General features: G+C 36.6%; 1 protein-coding gene across 2 annotated transcripts; it reads left to right on the top strand.

The window, feature by feature from the left end:
* LOC128246306 (plancitoxin-1-like) lies at positions 1-24,439 on the top strand. Of its 2 annotated transcripts, XM_052964501.1 has the most exons (8): positions 1-187; positions 8,955-9,114; positions 15,549-15,642; positions 16,805-16,963; positions 18,634-18,831; positions 19,339-19,445; positions 20,833-20,964; positions 23,178-24,439. In XM_052964501.1, exons 1-8 carry the CDS (start codon positions 69-71, stop codon positions 23,280-23,282), a joined length of 1,074 nt encoding a protein of 357 aa, XP_052820461.1. In that variant the 5' UTR covers positions 1-68; the 3' UTR covers positions 23,283-24,439. The 2 variants fall into 2 exon arrangements, with proteins under 2 accessions (XP_052820461.1, XP_052820468.1); XM_052964508.1 differs by lacking the exon at positions 16,805-16,963.
* Positions 24,440-24,876: the final 437 nt, after the last annotated feature.

Here is a 24,876-nt window from a genome sequence, read left to right as displayed (position 1 = left end):
TTTTATTGGAGTATTTTGTATGCAAATTGTGACGAGTCAATTGCGATTTTTCTTCCGAGTTTGACAATATGGCGGAAAGCAGGAAGAACGCATCAACATTCTTCAGCAGTTTAACTTTCATTTTAACCTTGTCATTTGGTGCTAAAGCTTTGAGATGTCTCTCTAACGAAAACAAACCTGTTGACTGGTGAGTTTATCTATAATCTTCACTTCATTGAGGTGGAAGCAGTTTTATTTCAGTTGTAAAATTAACTTAAAATCAACAGTATATGATAGTCGGTCTGATCGTTGCACCATGCAGGCAATTACTCACACCATGCAGGCAATAACTTTACAGGTGTCAGCAATAAAAAAAAAACTTTACTGGTTTCAGCAATATATGTTAATAGAACATACATAAATTGATTTCGAATATTAAGTAAAATAAATATTGTTGAGTTGATCTAAGATTGTTTTCGATTGTTTAGTTGACAAAAGGAGTTAACTTCACGTGTTTGGTTTATAATTGTTATTATATTATTATTATTATTGTTGTTGTTGTTGGTTATTATTATTATTATTATTATTATTATTATTATTATTATTATTATTATTAGTTTCCAGGCTCCAATTTCTCGAAACATCTTAAGTCTCTTATAGCAAGATAAATCTCTCATTTTAAAGAGTTTTGATACTTTTACAGAAAACTATTTAAGAGATAATAATGACCAACTACTTTTTGTTATGCGAAATCGATTACAAGCACCTTATTTGTTTAAATGAAATAGGGACTTAAACCTGTTATGCTTAAGAAATTGTGGCCTGGGCCTTGCAAAAGAATGCTTTTGATATTTTCCACGTTGCACAATAAAATGTGAAATTCAGTGTGTTTTAAAAAAAATGTTTACTTTAATTGGGGACGATGTCTTATATTATAGCGGCCCTGAATATTATTCTTTGAAAATATTGATTTTAAATAACAACTATTCCCCAAATAGATAAAGGTTACACGTTACTATAACTATAACAATTTCATATGTGTTTCTCAATCTCCTCGCAGTAATCTCCCTTGGCGAGCAGCGACAAAGGGAGTTTTGAAAAACTAACATTAAGCTTAATTATTTGTTTTACAAATGTCATTCAAAAGAATAACTTCCAGATTATTCCCTCATAATGTCAAGTCTTATTTATCCCCGTAAAGTATACTCATAACACCAAAGTATCTTCACAAAAACAAATACAGTCGCTACAGTATAATCAGCAAGAATTTCTTTCGAACATATGTATAATTAACATTTATAACATTAAATTGTCTTCAATTCGGTCTTTCTTAGACGGCAGGAAGGTATTTAACTTTATCCTGTTTGCGAGTAAGATGACATGAGGGGTACTACCAACAGGATAAACAATGTCTATTAAGTCAGTTACAATTCATTTTATTCTGTTTTAAGATTTTCAATTGCAGTTTATTATTTGAACAATCTTGAAAGTTAAAGACTATGACTTTCAAAGTTTTTACAAAATTCGGTCGGGGTAAATCGCCGGTTTGTTCTCACTTTCCTAACACTTAATTTTCTGGATTTGGATACGAAACTTAACATGTAAATGTCAACTTATCACTGAAATGTTACATCGTTTGATTTCAAATTGTCAAATTGTTTTCATATGTTGCAAATCAGAATGTGTCTATTGCTTAAGTTCAAACCGCGATACGATAAAACTAGAAGTTGATTACGAAACCATCAATGCTAGCTCCAACTTATCATAGAAAAGATACTTCCCCTTACTTTGAAATTGCTATCTGTACTAAGGTGAAAATGAGATTGGGACAACGGGTCGATTTCACGATTATCTACAAGTGCCCAAACGAACGTACAAGTCACATTACATATATGAGTGATATTTTACGTACCAAGGCCAAGGTATGTTGACAAACGATAACAATTTAGTCCATATAAATGGTCCGCATATAAACAGCCGCTTTAGAGTCATTTGATCTCGTTTTTTGCTTGCTTATGTTAAGGTGGAACGCGACCCTGGGTGAATTTTCGAGTTAATGTCTTGAAATTGGAATACAAACACAACAGTATATATGCCCAATTAGGTACTATTTTTACATTAACAATTTTCGAAACAGTTTTAAAGCTACAAGTCTTCAAAATATACCATTGAGGTCAATATTGAGTTGTATTTCTTTCTTTATCGCGTTCAAGCTACAATAACCAATATTTTCATACTTGATTTTACCCCTATGAAATTTCCTCCTCAAGTTCGTCTTGTGAAAGCGTTCATGGACATGTAAAGATGAAATACGTAAAACAAGAAAAAGAATAACATGTCCGTGAACGTTTTCACAAGACGCACGAGGGGAGAAATTTCATAGCAGGAAACAAAGAATTGATGAAAATATCGAATATTGTAGATGGAACGCCAAAAAATGACAGACATGTCATTATTGACGTCATTGGTATATTTTGAAGACTCGTAGCTTCAAAACTGTTTGGAATTTTGAAAATGTAAAAACTGTCTTTAATAATTTTAAGACATTAATTCGAAAATTCGCTCAATGTCGCGTTCCAACTTATCATCAGCAAGCAAAAAACAACGTCAAATGACTCTGAAGCGGCAGTTTATAAGCGGACCTTATATATGGACAAAAATTATTTAGTGCATATTGTACTTGTAGTAATAATACTTGACATTTGTGCGTAAAATATCACTCACGTTTGTAATAAGGTCACTTGTACGTTCGTTTGGCCAGGTATAGATAATCGTGACATTGACCCGTTGTCCCAATCTCATATTCACCTTAGTACAGATAACCATTTCAAAGGGGAAGTAACTTTTCAGTGATAAGTTGGAGCCAGCATTGACAAGCTCATCTTCAGATTCATAATCAAATTCTAGATTTATCGTATCGCGGTTTAAACTTAAGCAATAGACAAATCCAATTTGCAACATTTCATTTCAAACGACGTAACATTTTAGTGATAAGTTGACATTTACATGTTTAGTTTCGTAATCCAAATCTAGGTAGGCGTAATGCGGTTTGCCCGTAGGCGTTAGACACATAGCGGTTTGTAACATCTTGAAATTTGCAAGCCGGATACAGACAATTTATATTAAAAAAACATGAAAACGAAATGTAAATTAAGATTTAACCAATTCTAACAACGAATTATACATTATATGCATGGATAGAATGTATTGTAAGAGATTATAAAATAAACATATAAATGTTAACAAATTGCCAATTTTATTTTTCAAAACCAAATACCGCTCCATTGTTTGCATGCGAAATTTGGTGTAATTCAGATCATCCTTTAAACACTACAGACGAAGAAAAATGATAAACATGATGAATGATTATATTGTATAATTACGGGTTATTTTTTTATTATACCACAAAGGTCAGCATTTTATAATCGGACCGTCTGTCCGCCCATCATCGCGTTTCCCGATAAATAACTGAAGAACGCTAAGGCACAAGGACGTCAAACTTAGTGGACAAATTGATTATGATCAGCAGATGAACACTAATTATTTTGTTAGTGGGGCAAAGGTTAAGATCGTGGTGACCTTGAGCTGAAAATCTGTTACCGATCCAGTATGAGGTCCCCGGGTCCCAGCATTTCTTTGATAATTATCACTAAAAAGCCGACTGAATTTTTTTTAATTAAGTTTATGTTTTTCCGACTTCTGAGATGATAAATGATGCAAAAAAACACAAAAACTAGCACACCTCTAACATACAGACTGTGAGCTGATGGTAGAATTAGCACGCCTGTTCCCTTTAGACTATGACTCTGATATTAGCACGCCTACATACAGACAGTGAGTATGCTATCAGAATGAGCACGTCTGTGACCTTCATACTCTGAGCTAATATCAGAATGAGCACGCCTGTGACATACAGGCTGTGTGTCTGATGGTAGAATGAGCACGCCTGTGACCTAAAGACTGTGAATATGATGTCAAAATGAGCACACCTGAGACCTTCAGACTGTGAGCTGATGTCAGAATGAATATCCCGTGACCTTCAGTCTGTGAGCTGATGTCAGAATGAGCACGCCGCTCATACAGACTGTGAGTCTGATGGCAGAATGAGCACGCCTGTGACATACAGGCTGAAAGTCTGATGGCAGAATGAGCCTGCCTGTGACATACAGACTGTAAGGTAATGGCAGAATGAGCACGCCTGTGACATACAGACTGTGAATATGATGGCAGAATGAGCATGCCTGTAACATACAGACTGTGAGCTGATTGCAGAATGAGCACGCCTGTGACACACAGGCTGTAAGTCTGATGGCAGAATGAGCCTGCCTGTGACATACAGAATGTAAGGTAATGGCAGAATGAGCACGCCTGTGAGAAACAGACTGTGAATCTGATGACAGAATGAGCACGCCTGTGACAAACAGGCTGTGAATATGATGGCAGAATGAGCACGCCTGTAACATACAGACTGTGAGCAGATGTCAGAATGAGCACGCCTGTGACAAACAGACTGTGAATCTGTTGGCAGAATGAGCACGCCTGTAACATACAGACTGTGAGCTGATGTCAGAATGAGCACGCCTGTGACCTACAGATTGTTAGTCTGATGGTAGAATGAGCACATATGTGACCTGCAGACTGTGAGTATGATGTCAGAATGAGAACGCATGTGACCTTAAGACTGTGAGCTTATGTCAGAACAAATAGTCTGTGACCTACGAAATGTGAGTCTGATGGCAGAATGAGCGTTCCTGTGACCTACAGACTGGCAGTCTGATGGCAGAATGAGCATGCCTGTGACCTACAGACTGAGAGTCTGATGGCAGAAGGAATAGCCCGTGACTAACAAACTGTGAGTCTAAAGGCAGAACGAACACAAATGAGACTTACAGAGTGTGATTCTGATGATAGAAAGAACAAGCCTGTGACCTACAGACTGTGAAACTGATGAAAGAATGAGCACGCCTGTGCCCTACAAAATGTGAGCTGATGGCAGAATGAGCCCGCCTGTGGCCTACAGAATGTGAGCTGATTGCAGAATAAGCACGCCTGTCACCTACATATTGTGAGGTGATGGCGGAATGGTCATGCAAATGACCTAGAGTCTGTTTGCTGCTGAAAGAATAAGCACAAATAAGGCTTACATAATTTAAACTGATGGCGGAATGGACATGCATGTGACCTACAGACTGTGAGCTGATGAAAGAATGAGCTCGCAGTAGATCTACATACTGTGAGCTGATGCAGAATGAGCACGCCTGTGACATCAGACTTTGAGCCGATGACAGAATGAACACGCCTGTGACCAACATACTTTGATTCTGATGGTAGAATAAGCACGCCTGTGACATCCAGACTGTGAGTTTGATGGCAGAATGAGCACGCCTGTGAACTTCAGGCTGTGAGTATGGTGGCAAAATGAGCACGCCTGTGACCTTCAGACTGTGAGCTGATGTCAGAACGAATAGCCGGTGACCTATATAATGTGAGTCTGATGGTAGAATGAGCACGCATGTGACCTGCAGACTGTGAGTATGATGTCAGAATGAGAACGCATGTGACCTTCAGACTGTGAGCTGATGTCAGAACGAATAGCCTGTGACGTACGGAATGTGAGTCTGATGGCAGAATGAGCGTTCCTGTGACCTACAGACTGGCAGTCTGATGGCAGAATGAGCATGCCTGTGACCTACAGACTGAGAGTCTGATGGCAGAATGAATAGCCCGTGACTAACAAACTGTGAGTCTTAAGGCAGAACGAACACATATGAGACCTACAGACTATGAATCTGATGGCAGAATGAGCCCGCCTGTGGCCTACATATTGTGAGGTGATGGCGGAATGGACATGCAAGTGACCTAGAGTCTGTTTGCTGCTGAAAGAATAAGCACAAATAAGGCTTACATAATTTAAACTGATGGCGGAATGGAGATGCATGTGACCTACAGACTATGAGCTGATGAAAGAATGAGCACGCTGTAGACCTACATACTGTGAGCTGATGCAGAATGAGCACAACTATGACATCAGACTTTGAGCCGATGACAGAATGAACACGCCTGTGACCAACATACTTTGACTCTGATGGTAGAAAAAGCACGCCTGTGACATCTAGACTGTGAGTCTGATGGCAGAATGAGCACGCCTGTCATCTACATATTGTGAGGTGATGGCGGAATGGACATGCAAGTGACCTAGAGTCTGTTTGCTGCTGAAAGAATAAGCACAAATAAGGTTTACATAGTTTAAACTGATGGCGGAATGGACATGCATGTGACCTACAGACTATGAGCTGATGAAAGAAAGAGCACGCTGTAGACCTACATACTGTGAGCTTATGCAGAATGAGCACGCCTGTGACATCAGACATTGAGCCGATGACAGAATGAACACGCCTGTGACCAACATACTTTGACCCTGATGGTAAAATAAGCACGCCTGTGACATCTAGACTGTGAGTCTGATGGCAGAATGAGCACGCCTGTGACCTACAGACTGTGAGTCTGTTGGTAATATGAGCATGCCTGTGACATCCAGACAGTGAGTATGATGTCAAAATGAGCACGCATGTGACCTTCAGACTGTGAGCTGATGTCATAATGAATAGCCTGTGATCTACGGAATGTGAGTCTGATGGCAAAATGAGCGCGCCTGCGACCTAAAGACTGTGAGTCTGATGGAAGAATAAGCACGCCTTGGACCGACAGACTGTGACTCTGATTGTAGAGTGAGCACGCAGGTGAAATACAGACTGTAAGCCTGATGGCAGAATAAGCACGCCTGTCACGTTGCAGAATGCGCAAGCCTGTGACCTACATATTGTGGGCTGATGGCGGAATGGACATGCAAGTAACCTACAGCCAGTGAGCTGATAACAGAATGAGCACATATGAGGCCTACAGAAAGTTAGCTGATGGTGGAATGGACATGCATGTGACCTACAGAATGTGAGCTGATGAAAGAACGAGCACGCCTATGACTTCCAGTCTGTAAGACGATGACAGAATGAACACGCCTGTGACCAACATACTTTGATTCTGATAGAAGAATGAGCACGCCTGTGACCTCGAGACTGTGAGCTTGATGGCAGAATGAGCACGTCTATGACCTGCAGACCGTGAGTCTGATGGCATAATGAGCACGCCTGTGACCTACAGACTGTGAGTCTAATGCTAATATGAGCGCGCCTCTGACATCCAAATTGCGATTTAGATGGCAGAATGAGCACGCCTGTGACCTTCAGACTGTAAGTATGTGGTAAGAATGAGCACGCATATGACCTTCCGACTGTGAGCTGATGTCAGAATGAATTGCCTGTGTCCTTCGGAATGTGAGTCTGGTGGCTGTATGATCACGCCTGTGACCTACAGACTTTGACTCTGATGGCAGAATGAGAACGCCTGCGACCGACAGACTGTGAGAATGATGTCATGATAGATATATAGATAGAAAGCGCCTGTGACATCCAGACTGTGAGTTTGATGGCAGAATGAGTACGCCTGTGACATACAGACTGTGAATATGATGGCAGGAATAGCACTCCTGTCATCTCGCAGAATGAGCACGCATGTGATCTACAGATCGTAAGCTGATTGCGTAATGGACATGTATGTGACCTACAGACTGTGAGCTAATGAAAGAATGAGTATGCTGGTGAGTTTCATACTGTGAGATGTTGAAAGAATGAGCACGCCTGTGACCTACAATTTTTGTTTGGCAGAATGAGCACGACCGTGACCTCCAGACTGTGAGTCTGATGGCAAAATGAGCACGCCTGTGACCTCCAGAATGTTACTCTGATGGCTGAATGAGCATGCCTGTGACCTCCAGACTCTGATGTTAAACTGATCACGCCCGTAGCCTTCCGACTGTGAGTCTGATGGTAATTGAACATACATGAGACCTACAGAGTGTGGGTCTGATGGCAGTATTAGCACGCCCGTGACCTTATAACTGTGAGTCTGATGGTAGAATGAGCGCGGCTGTGACCTACAGACTGTGAGTCCGATGAGGAATTGAAGATACAGGAGATCTACAGACTATGAGTCTGATGGCAGAATCAGCACGCATGAGGCAGACAGACTGCCTGTCTGATGGTAGATAAACGAAGATGAGACCTACAGCCTGTGAGTCTGATGACAGAATAAACACACATGAGAGCTTCAGACTGTAAGTCTGATGGTAGAATGAGCACGCATGTGACCTACGACTGTGAGTCTGATAGCAGAATCAGCACACATGAGGCCTACAGACTATGAGTCTGATGGCAGAATGAGGCTCACAGACTGTGAGTCTGATGGCAGAATGAACACATTTGAGGCGTGCAGACGGTGAGTCTGATGGTAGAATGAACGCCCATTAGACCTTCAGACTGTGAGTCTGATGGCAGCATGAGCGCACCTGTGACATTCAGACTGTGAGTCTGATGGCAGAATGAACGCACATGAGACCTCAGGACTGTGAGTCTGATGGCAGCATGAGCGCGCCTGTGACATACAGACTGTGAGTCTGATGGTAGAATGAACACACATGAGGCCTACAGACTGCGTGTATTATTGCAGACGGCCAAATATACATTGCCTGAAACAGGCTGCTGATGGACGAGACATTAGACAGTTTGACAGTCGTGGGCATTTTCAAACGGGTCGTCGGCCCAGAGCGGGTATAATGCACCTTGCCATCATCGCTACCCTTGGGCTTCTGATCCATAACTCGACTGCATCCTGTGTATGAAAAATAACGTGGTCATGTATTAACTTATTATTGCAATAGTGAATATACAAACAGACTTTATATGACAGTTATCTGTTTTGATTTTATTTATTTCATCTATCTTAAAATTGTTTTTGAATGCCTTTTTTCGTGATTCCTTTTTATACAATTTTCATTACGATTAAAGCACGTTCATGATACTGGAAATAATCGTCAAATTGCCCCATTGGAGAATTTCTTTTTATTCCTTTGCTTTATTTAGGTTTATAGGATACAAGCTTCCAGATTCAGCCAGGAATGTTTCGGCATATTCCATGATGTACATGGACAGTGATAATCCCAGCTGGAGGCTGGTGCCAGGAACCCTCGACACACCTCGCCAGGCCATATACTACACACTCTCAGAGATATACACTCGAATGGTAAAATACTGTATTTTTGTCTCCCCATTTCTGAAAGAGAAACATGCTGTTTTTTCAGCATTCTTATTCTTTTTTTTTATTTCTTTTCTCCAACCAAGCAGAACTCGGAATTCATCGGAGTAATTGATTGAAACTTGGAACATAGTTTAACTTGCAACAATTTAAACTTTGGGGCCCTTTATTGCAAAGTTAACACCCTTTGTTCATCATTAACTCACCTGAGCACGAATGGCAAAGATCAATGTTGTCTTCGAATGACCTTGACTGTGACCTACTTTCTTTTTTTGAAGCTACAGCAATGCAATTTTGAACATGTGTACAGTTTTGAAAACAAATATCAGTTATTTGATGTGAAGCTATGTCTAATGGACCTCTATCAAAGTTGTTAAATTGCCCTCTGTTCAAAATCGGCCTCGCCCCAAGGGTCAGTGTTACATATAGATATAAAGGAAAAACACTAGAGCTAAGATATTTATTGTGTAACATTGTCTGGTGCAGGGTGAAGAATCACGTGACTTCAACGGGTTTTTTTAATGGCCCACCACGGTTCTGTAAACAAGCAAGAAAGTGACGTTAACTCCTAAATAACTTTTTTGAGAAAAAATATATGAAACTTGTTCTTAGCCTATAAAAGACTATACTCTTTTTTTTGCTTATACACGTGTAAAATATTTTAGATTTGATTGTATTTTAACGATGCAATCCTACTTCCCTTAGTTACGCCTCCTCTACCATCAAATCCTGGACCCGACCCTGGTTGCAGCAATTTTAGCAAAAAAAAATAATTCTGACTTCCAAAAACAACAAAAAATCTCTTACTGTAGTGAAAATATCAGCTTTAATCTTTGTTACCACTAAAGGGTGAGGAATCACGTGACTTCAACGAGTTTCTCAAATGGCTTACCACGGGTCATAACCGATGTAAACAAACAAGAAAGTGACGTTAATTCCTAGATAACTCTTTTGTGAGAAAGGATATGAAAAAAATTTTAGCCTGTAAAAGACTACTTTCTGCTTCCACAAGAGTCAAATACTTTAGATTTGCTTGTATTTTTACGATGCAATCCTTGGCCAAAATTTCAACTCGACGGAATATTGCAGACCGATGTAACGCTGTGTGCGCCGTGAGTCTTTGTTTTGTGTATTTCTTAGTAATAAGTAATATTTAAGAAGTCAGACATGTGTTAAATGGTTAATTTTGTTTCTTACTTTCATTAAACGAATTGTTCGTAAAATGTCTCTGAGTTCTTTCAATAAATACCGAATTTTCAAGAAATGCTGTAGTAAACGTGAATTTTATATAAGTTGTTGTTAACGTGAACTTCTTCAAACAAATAAAGCTTATTATGTTCAATCGTTATGCTTTACAAACGTATTATAACATGCTTATTTTATTTATAGTTTGTATTACTCTCTCAAGTGTGACGATAATGTATACATCCAAAAACTACATCAATTTGATCGATTTGGCCATTCCAAAAAACTTAATCATAAAACTGCCCATATTCCAGTTAAATCCCCTGCTTCGAAAAATGTCAAAATATCTTTATTCAGAAGAAATCAGGAAATAATACGTAAAACTGACAAAAAAATTGACTACCAAAAACCCTCGTTAGATGAGTATTAACATCTTGCATGGCCTTTCGTGTTAATAGGTTCATCTCAACCCAAGCCAAGGGTGTTATGCGGAAACAAGGTTTACAAAGTTTTCACAGAACACCCTGCGCGATTGTTGAAATGAGCCCATCGCAGACGAGCGGCCATAGTAGATGCTATTTCTTCCATCTCAGTTAAACAAAATAAAGTTAATTGTATTTTTTTCGCGGGAACTCTTTTTGCATAGTGAAGCAATTCGCGTATAAATCATTTCTTAAAATATCGATCCCGTTAAAAGAACTAAAATACATTTTACAAACAATTCGTTTTATGAAAGAAATAAACAAAATTAACCATTTAACACATGTCTGACTTCTTAAATATTACTTATTACTAAGAAATATACACAAAACAAAGACTCACGGCGCACACAGCGTTACATCGGTCTGCAATATTCCGTCGAGTTGAAATTTTGGCCAAGGATTGCATCGTAAAAATACAAGCAAATCTAAAGTATTTGACACTTGTGGAAGCAGAAAGTAGTCTTTTACAGGCTAAAAAATATTTCATATCCTTTCTCACAAAAGAGTTATCTAGGAATTAACGTCACTTTCTTGTTTGTTTACATCGGTTATGACCCGTGGTAAGCCATTTGAGAAACTCGTTGAAGTCACGTGATTCCTCACCCTTTAGTGGTAACAAAGATTAAAGCTGAAATTTTCACTACAGTAAGAGATTTTTTTGTTGATTTGAAAGTCAGACTTTTTTTTCTTTTTCTAAAATTGCTGCAACCAGGGTCGGGTCCAGGATTTGATGGTAGAGGAGGCGTAACTAAGGGAAGTAACCATTGGACTTGCTCAGAATCAAATTTGTTTTAGTTTAAAATATTGGCACTGTTGTTTTTAACAATTTATTGCCCGAAATGGCGCATTTGGGGCGTAAGCTAGATACACTAGTGGTAACAAAATTTTAAGTGATAAATAACGGTATTTAATACAGATATTGATATCATACTAGTAATATTAGCTCCATCAGATTGTCTTATGTTCTTTTCAACACAAACTATCTGCATTTTATTAAAACTATTTAATATTCTCAATTACCATATGTTCCAAAAATACCCCAGGTGCAAATTTATCCACGAGGCCTATATAAACGCTATCACATACCTTAATGAATAGATGATAACTGTTTTATAATATACTACAAAACTAAGCTTTTCAAATAAAGGCCAAACTCATTTGAATGTCAAAATGCGAATATGATCAATATTAACAGCGTTATTACTTATTTCCTCATTTTATTTGCAAGGACAAAACATAAATAAAATCCCTAAACAGTTTTAATTATGTTTCATTTTTCCCCCATATTAAAAGTCATACAGTGTCCCTACTGTAGCATATCCAGTGTGTAAAAATATCCTTAAAACACATCTTCTGTGGATTTCATATAAGGCCATCCATTTTCAAGTGCATCTAGTGTTTTTCCTTGATATTCTAGTACCAAACGACCCTAAAACATTTATCCCTGGTCTAATCAGTATTTAGAATTCCAAAATGTGTTCCTACAACTACACTGAGAGCCTGAAACCATTTTAAGGGACAATTTCATATTTTCTTTTGTAGACATGATCGGTCCCCAGCAGCTCTCTTGGTCTCTATTGAGGTTAAAGTTAAGCCCACTCATAATCGAACAAACCCCAGACGGTCTGTACTTAAGTCAAGCAAGAGCTCATTCAATACCATTTTGGCTACCATCAACACAAATCTGCCACACCATCACCACAAACTGACTGTTTTCAAGTCCACTGTGTGTCCATAAAACACTGTTGTTAGTCCATATGTTGCTAAACATGCAATAAAGCAGCTTTATGCATCTCTTTCAATTGCCCGATACACATTTGCTTTTCAATACATAAGACAACTAGTGAAATTCTACATGAGCAGGGGACAGTCCGTTGTGTCAACATTTTTCTTCAAACAACTTCTCTTCCTAAATTACTAGTCAAATTACAAAACAAATTTCACAGGAATTAAGGCTCCTTGGATTGTCCTCTTTCATAATCGTTAAATTAAAATGGAAACGTGCAGAAATATGGTTGCCAAAAGTATTTTGTTAAGGAATCTGCTCATCATAAACCGTTAGCCAGATTTCAAAATAAGTTTTACTGAAATGTTTGTTAGGTTCCCCTTTCTCAATGCTTTTAAAGCCATGTTTGTTCGTAAACAAGTTTGGCCGACAGGGGTTGGGGCAAGTTTTCACTAAATAACTATTCTGAAAACATTGAATATCTTCTCGGACAGAGTTGGCCATGTTTCAAAATAACTTCACAAAAATGTTCCAAAGGTGGTCCTTTATCAAATTTCTTCAAACCATGTTGGTTCCTTTAAAACTTTGCCGAAAGGGGCGGGGCTAGTTTAAAATGTATGATTATATTATATAGTTATATCTAGAAAATCGTCTTCTCCGAAACCGCAAGACCAAGGCTCTCGATATTTAGTTTGCAGTTACATATATACTCATTCTCATTAACTAGGTCCACAGCGGATTTGAAAACATGTAAAATTAAAGTTTTATACATATATAATTAACACTTATTTTCTTGATTTGTATTATGTTTGCAATATAAATACACATCTTATAATGCATATATCTTTTCTTGTTTTCATTTTATAGCGTTTGCTTTCGAATGCGTGTCTGCACTTTAACTTGTTATTATTTCATGCACTTTTGTATAAAAACGACATGTTAATGCCATAAAACATTAACCACATTCAGACATAACTACGCATTTATATGTAATGTTTTTCTTACAAACACGGACAAAGGTTTTTTGTTCGCACAATGAATTTTATAATGATTAAGTGACAAACAGCATCCAATGAATCAATGTGTTTTTTCCCTGTTATTTATCCATATTTTCATCTCTTCAAAACATGCCTGTAGAAGGCCAGGGATATTTAATGCAATCTAACAAATGTTAAATGCCATACAATGCATTTGCCAACCATTTGCTGATTAAAAGTATTGAACCAACATATTCATATATGGCAATTATGCGTTAAATAGCATTGGTGTTTTGGTAACGGAAATGTTACAGTTGTAATGGTTATTGCTACAATAAATAGGCATATAAGACAAACGAAAAACTGAAACTGGGCTATTTTAATAAAAAAACAAAACAATAATGACAAACACATAGTATTCATTTTGTACAAATCAATCTCAATTTTTCCACCTCATTTTCAGAAATCACTAGTTTTTAATCTAAAAGTATTAAAGAATATAGTGCTCTTTAACCAAAATTGTTTAAAGTATGTCTCTGGGGACAAAAATTAGGATGCCGTAGGTGTTTCATATGGTATACATTTTTATCTTTGAAAATCTTCTCTGCAGTTGAACAATCCAGACATTTATTATTTGGTATGTAGTCTTATAAATTGGCCCTTGACCAAGATAGTTCAAGTTAAGTCTCTGTTATGAAAAATGATTCCGCTCAAGTTGTCTCAGGTTTTCTATATATGTTTTCTATATACATTTATATAGTAATGAATAAGGAAAATTCCATTTTCAAAATACGATTTTGAAAACCTTTCTACAGTTATGCAAATCTTAAGAGTGTTTCTTGACTAAAAACAGGTTTCTTCTTTTTTTCAACCAGTAACTAGGATTGTAGTTTATCTAAATTAAACATTCTACTTAACGAAAACCACAAGACGATTTATATAAGTCAAATGAATGACAGTGTCTAGTACAAGCTAACACACCATTAATTACTGAAGTTGTTTTAAAATTAAAATACATTTATCATTCATCTGCAATGTTACTTGGTTAAATGAAATTTATATTAATGACATGAATCCTTAAATGGTTTTTATTTACAGAAAAAACTTCGTTTTTTACAAGCTTCGTTTTTTCCTATAAATATTTGCAAACCCAAGCGCGGAAAAGACGAAAACTTTGATGAAAAGTCTCAGGTTTTTTAAAGAAAATATTGCTATATCCAAAAAACAAAGTTTTTTTCAAAAAGATGCAGCTTAAGCTTTAGTTCTCTTTTCACAGAGCGAACCTTTTAAATAAAAAACGTACCTTTATAAAGATTCTTAAAAAGACGAAGAATAAGAGCACCTTTTGCAAAGCGAAAACAAACAAACACAATTGAGCTAAGGAAATGCTTTGCTAAAGCTGCGCTTTATGTGAGGCACAGTGCAGCATTACTAGGACACTACTGACAGGAATTGATTTGCACTTTGACCTTTGATAGATAGCAAAATTGTGCACAGGGCAATACCTTTACTTCGGGGGCATTTATTTCCACAATTATATCCCGTTGTTTGTTTTTTAAAGGGAGACGCTTTCAAACTATTCTTCCTTTCCTTCAAACATTTTTTCCTGAGCATAGCTTGGAATCTACTTGAAGGCTGCATGATTTGATTAAAACTTTGAACATATACAGATTCTTAAATATGAATGCACAATAATTACTCTAGAATCGTTTGCTGCAAAGTTAGCCCCCCCTGTTCATTTGAATAGCAATGTTTGCCTAAGGCATTATTTAAAAGAATTTGAAAGGCATAAGTTGTAATTTTAAACATAACTAGATCGCAATGTGAAGTTCAGGATGTGTAATTCATGGATATATTGCTTTGAAGTTATATCCTTTTTTTTACTTTTATTTGATTTAAACAGAGAGTTTAAACAAATATTGTCAAAAGCCTAACATGAACACATTTGAACGGATTTGAACGATTGCTGGGATGTTATTTTACGATGATCTGGTATTATTTAATATAAATTATTTGTATCTGCATCATTTGCGTATGTTTTCCCGATTTCAGAATATAAGTGGTACAACGTACGCCATGTACAACGATGCATTACCAACGAATAGCGAAGACATCGTGCCTAACCAAAGACGTGGTCACACAAAAGGTTGGCGATATGTGTGTACATACACATTTAAATGATAGCTCATAAATTCATTTTAAAATTGTAAAAAATGATGTGAAAACAAAGTATTCCACGCAAACTGGGGTAATCATAATAGTGATGGTGTAGGGCGGCTCGATTTCTTGGTGCGCGTATAAGGCTGCGCGCGGGCATCAAACTGGATGTTTAATTTTAGTAAGGATGATACTTATGATGCATCATGCTCCTGAAAAAAATAATTTGTAATGTTTCTTCGCTTACTCTCAAAAAATCTCTGAAAGGCGTATAGTGATGAAACATGGTGTATAGAAAGCTTACGTCGAGATGACCCTCGGTGTTGAATCTGGGGACAGTGCAATCAAGGTCACCGACAGGTTTCGCTTAATCATGCTGGTAAAGTAAACAAAGATAAAACATGTTGAATAGGAGGCACCTGTAAATAAATATCATACATTGAATTTTTGATTGGTGAGGTCAAGGTTTCCAATGCTTAAAATAGAAAAAAAACAGCCACTATGAATAGGAACATTGATTCTGCTCAAGGGCACTAAAAGTGCTCCGTACGAATCTTATATCCAAATATTCCTTTTTTGCGTTTGTGGTGCAAGGTCATGTAGGTCACAGATTTTCAAAACAGAAAGGTTTTCCACTCAATAACTTAGAAAGGAACAACATCTAGTAATGACATGGTGACGGAGCTTGTTAATTAGCTAGTTTATGAAGCCAATTACTTTAGTATTGCTTTTTGCGGCAAAGGTCAAGGTCGCTGCATGTATTTCGATACTCCATGCTTTGATTTTCTCAAATTTCTTGGTTTCTCAAAATAAAAATCAGATTTCACTGCATTGCGATTCGCTTCTAATTCGAATCTTGGTTGTCTATATAATGTTTCAATCGAGATGTTTTGTGTAAGAAAAATGAAAGACATCAAAAAAGAAAGAGGCCTACCTCTAACTAAGAATTGCATCATGACCTCCTTGTGTATCATAATTCGGCAATTAACATATTTTGATAACTTTAATGTGTGTTTGCAAAGTATTAGCACTTGAAAAACTGAAAAGTTTTGTAATTATTACTTAAACACAACTTTTCCACACTTTGCCAGTGGGTCACACGACTTTTAAGATACTCCAAATGGGAATAATGCGTACATGTACTATTTCAGGAGTGCTTGGATTTGATAAGGAAACAGGCTTCTGGTTGGTTCAGAGCACGCCCAAATTCCCCCCTGCGCGTAACCATGGCTACAGCTTCCCAAATAAAACATACGCCCAGTCCTTCCTATGTATTTCAATGGAAACTAGTAAAAACCTCAATGCAATTGGTACGTGTAATGATTTTTGATGTAAGCTCAAAACTTTTAATATTTTATAGTAGTGTTAATTATTTTTTTAAACCTTTTATCATTCATTATTTATAGCGAACTCATATTTTACCTTTGTTATTTTCATGAAAGAATTAAGTTTTTGTACATTTACAATTTTATGACACATATTACATATTGATTACATTTTGTACATTTAATATATTTTATTTGTATATTGTATACCCGATGTCCTATTAGATGCGCCAAGTGAACCCGATGCGCTAATTAAGAACCAATTTTCCCCATTTTGCAAACTTCTTTAAGTCCTCTAAATTCAATAACCATTCATACATAGACTCATAAATATGTAATACTGCCAATGTTTGTCACTATTACCCATAACCTAGACGGTTGACGGAGTCGATATGTGACTGATTGTGACTGATGGTCCACTGAATACTTGGCTTCAATATATCTTCAAACAGCTTTCGGCATCAATGAGGAATGTTTCGCTCGATGATTCGAGGTTTCGGTAACCTAAAGTATACGATAGGATATGGGGTAATATACATGACCTCCGCTTTAAACGAATAGCGCCAATGTTATGTTTTTTAAGGGAACAAATTGTATTTGTTTGAAGTTTAGAGTTAGGGAAGGAATTGTTCAGGCCGCAAGATCAGAAAATAAACCCTTGTAAAAACACTGCTTGTCTATTAGGGCATTCGCATCTTATGCGACATTTACGGTATGTTCATTTTGCTTTCCTCGCATTCTTTTGTGTTTTTTCTTCTTCATGTCATTAAACATATACTAATAGTTGGCAATTGTCAGTTTGGTCGTGCATAATAATGATACACTACCAACCACGCGTTCTTCGCATATTTCGGATATTGCCGCGATTTTATCTTGCCGCGGATGTGTTTTTTTATCTAATTTTCACTATACGCCGTGATAGAAGCATAATTTCCACCGCGTTCATACCAATAATTTCCCCCGCATTCCATCGTATCGAGTCCCGCGATACGCGCGTTATGAAGTGTTAGTTAACGGTGATTACGGTATCTGTCTATTCTCTAAGGCCTTTTCTTTGTTCCCGTACATATAATTCTACTCAGTTTTATTAAACTCATTAAAAACTGGACCCGTAATCTACAAATCTTGGTTCGTACTGTAAACGTAGTTTGATCCCTGTAAATTGTGCTTTGCAACTGTGAAAGCATTCAGAAGCTATTGTCACCTTGTTCCAAAAAATAAATTTCGAATGACCTCGTTAAACTAGTGTGATTGTGTATAAATACTATATTGAGTCAATTTACTTATTAAAAATAATTAAACAAACACTCAATATAACAGCGACATAATTATCAAGTTTTGGGGATAAGATCATTTATCCTCGTAATCGAATGAAATCAATTCTGCGAGCACGGTTCAATTTACACGTTTTTCTAATTGTACCACATTTACCTGTTTAAATACCGGCATATCTTGGTAAGCCGCATCGTGCCGCGTGCATGTCGTACGTGATAGCAGCAGATGAACCCGGAGATGACGCGCACCACCGCGTTGGCTACCGCGGAATATATCGCCGCGACTTTCCGCGATGACGCAATGTTATTAGCATATTTGTTTTCAAATAACGCATGGTTGGTAGTGTAATATAATGTATATATAATATGATGTGTTTCTAGGAAAACAACTTCAATATAACTGGCCATTGATTTATGATCAAAACCTGCCTAAAGAATTTGCTGACAAGTATGGAGATTTTAAGGCTGCCCTAGAAGGAAACCATGTTATATATCCGCCCTGGTATAGTGAAACAAAACTCGTCTCGTTGGCCGGAGTCACGTTCACCTCTTTTGCAAAATACTGGAAGTGGGAAAAAGGTGAGGAGACGGTCTTATTTGCTAAATTATATTAATTATCATAATAATGAAAAAAAAAAATTTAATGATTGGTTTAATGATATTTATCGACCTGTTTATGCATTTTTTACTGATTTTATATAACCCCAGCAAAAATTTACGTGTTCATTGATAAATGATAGAATTAAGTTTAGTATTTATCAAATAATTCGTAAAAACCCATAGCAGAAAAGAAAATGTATGTTTTGAAGAATTCAATGTTAGTGGTTATGATTGCAGGGTGAGGTAGGAAGCTAGTTATGTGAAAGCACTTCTTAATTTTCTACATATTTTATAAGAGATGTTACAGAAATTTGTTATTTCATCAGTGTTTGATACATTGAGAATGTGCATACATTTTCCAGATAAGAAAGTGTTGATGGAAACAGTGACTTTTACATTTAATATCCTTATGACAATCGAATGCACTGCATTTATAACGATCATTGAAACTCTTAATTAAGTGCAGATTCTTCTCCGTATTTTCAGACTTGTATGCTGACTGGCTGGCTTCGTCGTTTAATGACTCGCTGCTCGTGCAGACCTGGCATCGTGGGAACAGAGACATGGGGTCTTCTTGTAACGGGACAAACAAGGTGAAGGAATTTGATATACAATGGCCAAAGCCAACTGTATAAAACTGGTTAATTTGTTTGTTTGGTACGAGTTAGCCAAAATGAATATTCAATACTTTTCACCAATCAAATTTAAATGTGCAACAAAGCTTATAAAATAACATGAATTTGTGGACAATTAATCCAAGTCTTTTACAATTAGCTGCTCTCAATGACAAAGCAAATACGCACTGGTGTTTGATAATAAGGATTACGTGTTGCGTTTAAGGTCACACTTGGAGCTTAATCGTAATGGAATGCTTCATATATGCACATATAGTATAGTTGATCGTGCCCGGGATGAATCTTTGTCAAGCAGAAGGAATTAAAAAAATTCTTGGCACATGTGTTCGGTACATAAAGACGATGTGTCACATGCAAGCCCAACTTCCCTACCTCAAAGGTCAAGGTCACAATCACAGATTTATCATTATCGAAGGCTGCATACATGTATAAAAAAGGATAGTTGATCGTGTCCGGGGTGTAGTTTTGACAATCAGGAAGGGATTTTAAAATTATATGACCTATGTGTTCGGTACATAAAGGCGATGTATCGCTTGCGATACTCGCGTCCCTATCTCAAAGGTCAAGGCCACACTTACATATGTATCATTAGTGAATGTTGCATATATGCATATGCAGTATAGCTGGTCTTTTCCGAACTGTAACTTTGCCATGCATACAGAGACATATTTGCGCATATATTAAGTACATAAAGGTGATGTGGCATATGTTCCCCGAACCTACCTCAAATTTCAAGGTCATACACAGAGTTTAATGCATGTATGCATATACATTATAGGTGGGCGTGTCAGGGCTGTAAATTTATCATGCATTTACGGATTTTAAAAATGATTACAACATGTGTTCGGTACATTAAGAAAACATATCAGGTGCAAACCCATGTCCCTACCCCTAACTACATCACTCCACTAAAGTTGAAGTCAACCATCATGGGGGCCGGATATATGTTGTAAGTTGTTTTAGGTATTATGTATAATTTGACCATGTGCATTATCACAAACGAAACAACCGACATTTTATAATATTAATCAAAACAAAAGGCACACGTTTGAATTACTTTTAATTGAGATATTGGATTGAGCTGTACATTGTGGCCCTGAAAAGACGTCACATCCCGTTAAACGTATTTCTTTCAACACAGTCTCAAAGTACTTTACTGTGTTACTTTTGGTTGATTCGACTGTGTTTTGGGGGTCGGTTGGTCAAAGTCTCAGTCATTGTGAATGCATGTTTGTTTTGCACATGGCGCAATATATAACTATAATGTTAATGACAAATCAGTGCTCATAGGGCAACTATTTTAGAAACATTTCTAGTACGGATTTTAATGTTTTTCTATATTCAGGTGATGAACGTAGTCACTTTGGGGTTTAATGCAATAGGATACAACTTTAAATCGACCCAGGATCATTCAAAGTGGGCCATAACCAATTCCAGCAATCTTGCCGGGGTCTGCATTGGAGACATCAACAGACAGGTGTGTCAAATGTTGCACTTCATGTCGGTAGGGCACAGGTGGCATTTATCAGTTTGTCATTATTGTGTCAGTCAGGGATGTCATATGTGTCCGGTGTTTAAATTCAGTAAGGTTTGACATAGGTCAATCAGGTGTTTCAATGGTCAGCTGGACGTAAAATAAGTCAATTAGTTGGATATAGGTCAGATGCCAGTAAGTCACATTAGCATACCACATTATATCAGTGGTTTTGTTCAGCAAAGTGTGCCTTTAATGAGTCAGATTGAGCATTTGTCAGTCAGACAGGAAATAGGTCAGTCAGGTAGGAAAAGGTCAGTTAGGTAGAACATAGGTTAGTTAGGTAGTGTATAGGTCAGTCAAAAGGACAGCCGGGTAGGACATAGGTCAGTCAGGTAGGACATACGTCTGTTAGGTAAGACATAGGTCAGGTGGATAGGGGGAAGCTCACTCAAATAATGCATAGGTCAGTTAGGTAGGGCAAAGTTCAGTACGGTAGAGCATAGGTCAGCCAAGTAAAGCATAGGTCAGACAGGTAGGACACATGCCAGTCAGGTAGGGCATAAACATTATGTCAGTCAGGTAGGGCAGCATGGGAAAACACTATCAAAATAAACTATTTTCTGAAATAAATAAATTTGAGTTAATGAAGGATTAAATTACACTTTAACACATTTACATAACGCAATTTTAAACTGTAGTGTGAAAAGTAAATGATTCTGAAACTGTTATTAAACAAAGGGTCAAATGTCGCTGATTTTAAGTTTTATTAAATGTTGCCTAAGGACATAGACGTTGGATGACACAGTATATAGTAAACGTGGATGTTTTCTTCCTTTTTATGTAAAAAATGTCACAAAATCCTTAAAGTGACACTCTTATTCAAAATCCATACACACACATCTAAAACAAACATAAATTTTGAGAGATACACCCTCAACTACTTACTACATAATGCATTTTTGGAAAATATTTATTACAATTAACAATATAATAACTGTGTATTTAAAGGGGCTGTACTCCGTATGATGAAACAGCGAAAAAAAAAGACAAAGGTCGTAAACTAAAATAAACTTGGTGTGTATAATGCATTGAAACTCACTAATAGAAGTACCACTTAGTTTACAATTAATCTATTTTTCGCAGTTTTTTCGTATTCTTCCATTAAAAAAGATTACTAGGTATGTCTACTTAGTAGAATTTATTCTTTATGCGTGACTGGCTAGTCGTTATTATCACGTGATATGACCATGTTAGGTATATAGCTTAAATATTCCAACTGCTTTGGGTAAGCCTTCGTAGCACAGTGGATACAACACAGGACTGAAATTTTGACGACCCCGGTTCGAAGCCGGTCTCCGACTCGATTTTTTTACGTTTTGGTATGTGTTTTTACAATTATATTATCAAAGAGTAAAACATTTGATTAAATAATTGTCCTGAGATTCGTTACAGAAACAACTTTTTAGGTGCCAATCTGGTGTACGTCCCTTTAATAGCTGAAAACGCAAAAATATTAAATGATTGTTGAATGCTAAAAGATTTACTGCGATTTACTTTGGTCTCATATGGTAGAAATACCGTCTTTTCTGCACATTTGTGTTTTTAATTAAGTCGGTATCCTTCATAAAAACCATTGTTTTTGACATTTGTTAATCCTTTTGGGTATATTAAAACAATTGTATTATAGATTTATTTCAGCATAAAATGTACATAGCATGGAATTAAACACATGATAAATAATATCAGGAATAAAATTTATCCATGTTAACTACATTATATATCTAAGGATAACACAAAAAAGGGATTGATAATCCCTTATTTCCATTGTGGTCCTTATATAACAAACTAGTTGACATAGGAAGACATGCTATTAAGAAATTATAATTAAAAAAAATAAATAAAAAATATCACAGTAGAAGACTGATTATGTATTAATTGTATTGCATATTTAAATATAAATAATAATATGTTAGGTAAAATAAGAAGTATCACAGTGTATCACAATTGAAGTGCTGTTCAAATACTAGATTAACAGAATGTATTCAACAATGGACAATAAAACAAGACATAAATATCCATGAATAATAGGTATGCTAAATTAAAAATGTAAGATTACCTTGGACATGAATCTATCTATTACAATATAAAATAAAATTGTATTAAATGCGTTAAATCTTATTTGGGAGTAATAGTGCCTCTTTAAATGTTGACAGAAATCGCAGATGAAGCGTTCCGGGGGTACGGTGTGTTTCCAGCATAAAAACGTTTGGACGGCCTTCAATGACCTCGTCAAAACGATTGAGCCTTGCAATAATTAATACAACATCATTCTGCCTGTTTTCTAATCAACGCTTGCCCGATTGTCCGCACGTTACATCATTCGCCAGAGGTGTTTTGTGTATGTGTGTCATTTAACCTGAACGTACTGCAACGAATATCTTGTATTAGCCACTTTTATTTTAGAATAAGTTGAGCTTTCTAGATCATTTGAGACTTTAATAATGTGTGAGTATTAACCGAATTTACAGAAATGCATTTTTTTATAATCGATTCCAATAATTATATGTAAGTTGACAGTTTTTACGTATTCCACAAATATTTTAATATTAAGTGTATCCTATATAACAATTATTTGATGTTATTTGTTGGGCATATATCTCTGCAGCTTGTTGATATACTTATGTCTGTTTCTTAAAAAATGCTTACTATTACATACTGTGTATTTCATCTCCATTGTCTGTGTACCGATACTGTTGACCTTTTTTTAAAATATATTTTTATCATTTGAACATGAATACCTGAAACAAAATATAGGGTGGAATATAGCATCCTTACATAATTAAGCTTTCATTCCTTTGATCTTATGAAAATTTTGCAAATTCATGTTATCTTTAAAACCTTCTTTGGTTGGCTCGGAGTGCTTTGGCATGTGTCGTCATTTTCTTCAAATATTTTACATAGGTAATCATTTGGAAGAAAAAAATTAGCTAATATATGTCGCTTTTATTTTTAATAATGTTTTCTTTATTTGTTCCCAGTGTTAGTACAATAATGCTTTTTATTATGAAACTCTATGATCACACAGTTTTAAACCTTTTATTTTATAAGGCAGACTATGTGTGATGCTCATAGTTTCAAATAATGACTGCATCGTATCTTTGAAAAAGTTTTGCATTAGGTGCTTTGAATTGTATCACTCCATCTTACCCCCCAGTAAATTTACATCTTACTTACCGTTCCAAGGCGGTACCTAACAATCCTTGATAAACGTACCTATATATATATATATATAGTATATATGCACTGTGCTGTTTGTGGAGTTTTGTGCTGTTCTTCCTTGTTTCTTTTTTTGAGTTCTATGTCTTTGGCGTTTACCCAGTGCCATTAAACCGGGTTTATGTTTAAATATTTTGCTTCTGAGCTTGTTTCTGTAGTTGTTCACATAGGTATTCTAATAAAGCTGAGCAAACATGTATTTTTATAAGTCCATTGTGAGTTCCCTATAAACATGCACTAGTGACTGGTTATGTAATTAATACCACCCTGTCTTGTGACTTCATGTATGGTTTGTTTCCCTCCTTAAGCTATGATATATACTGCCTCGTCTTGTTTGACTGCATGCATGGTTTGTTTCCCTCACTAGGATATGATTTATACTGTCCCGTCTTGTTTGACTGCATGCATGGTTTGTTTCCCTCACTAGGATATGATTTATACTGTCCCGTCTTGTTTGACTGCATGTATGGTTTTTTCCCTCACTAGGATATGATTTATACTGCCCCGTCTTGTTTGACTGCAGGTATGGTTTGTTTCCCTCACTAGGATATGATTTATACTGCCCTGTCCTGTTTGACTGCAGGCTTGGTTTGTTTCCATCCCTTGGATATGATTTATACTGCTCCATCTTGTTTG

The sequence above is a fragment of the Mya arenaria genome, chromosome 2 (genome assembly GCF_026914265.1).
Source record: "Mya arenaria isolate MELC-2E11 chromosome 2, ASM2691426v1".
Classification (NCBI taxonomy): Eukaryota; Metazoa; Mollusca; class Bivalvia; order Myida; family Myidae; genus Mya; species Mya arenaria.
Note: the sequence above shows the minus strand (reverse complement) of the source record. Positions and strands in the feature narration are given on the sequence as shown.

Bases quoted from the DNA above. Each gene is read 5' to 3' on its own strand.
- LOC128246306 (XM_052964501.1), top strand. From the start codon at position 69: ATGGCGGAAAGCAGGAAGAACGCATCAACATTCTTCAGCAGTTTAACT. The intron at 188-8,954 runs GTGAGTTTATCT...TGCTTTATTTAG, and splicing joins GAAAACAAACCTGTTGACTG to GTTTATAGGATACAAGCTTC. The intron at 9,115-15,548 runs GTAAAATACTGT...TCCCGATTTCAG, and splicing joins CAGAGATATACACTCGAATG to AATATAAGTGGTACAACGTA.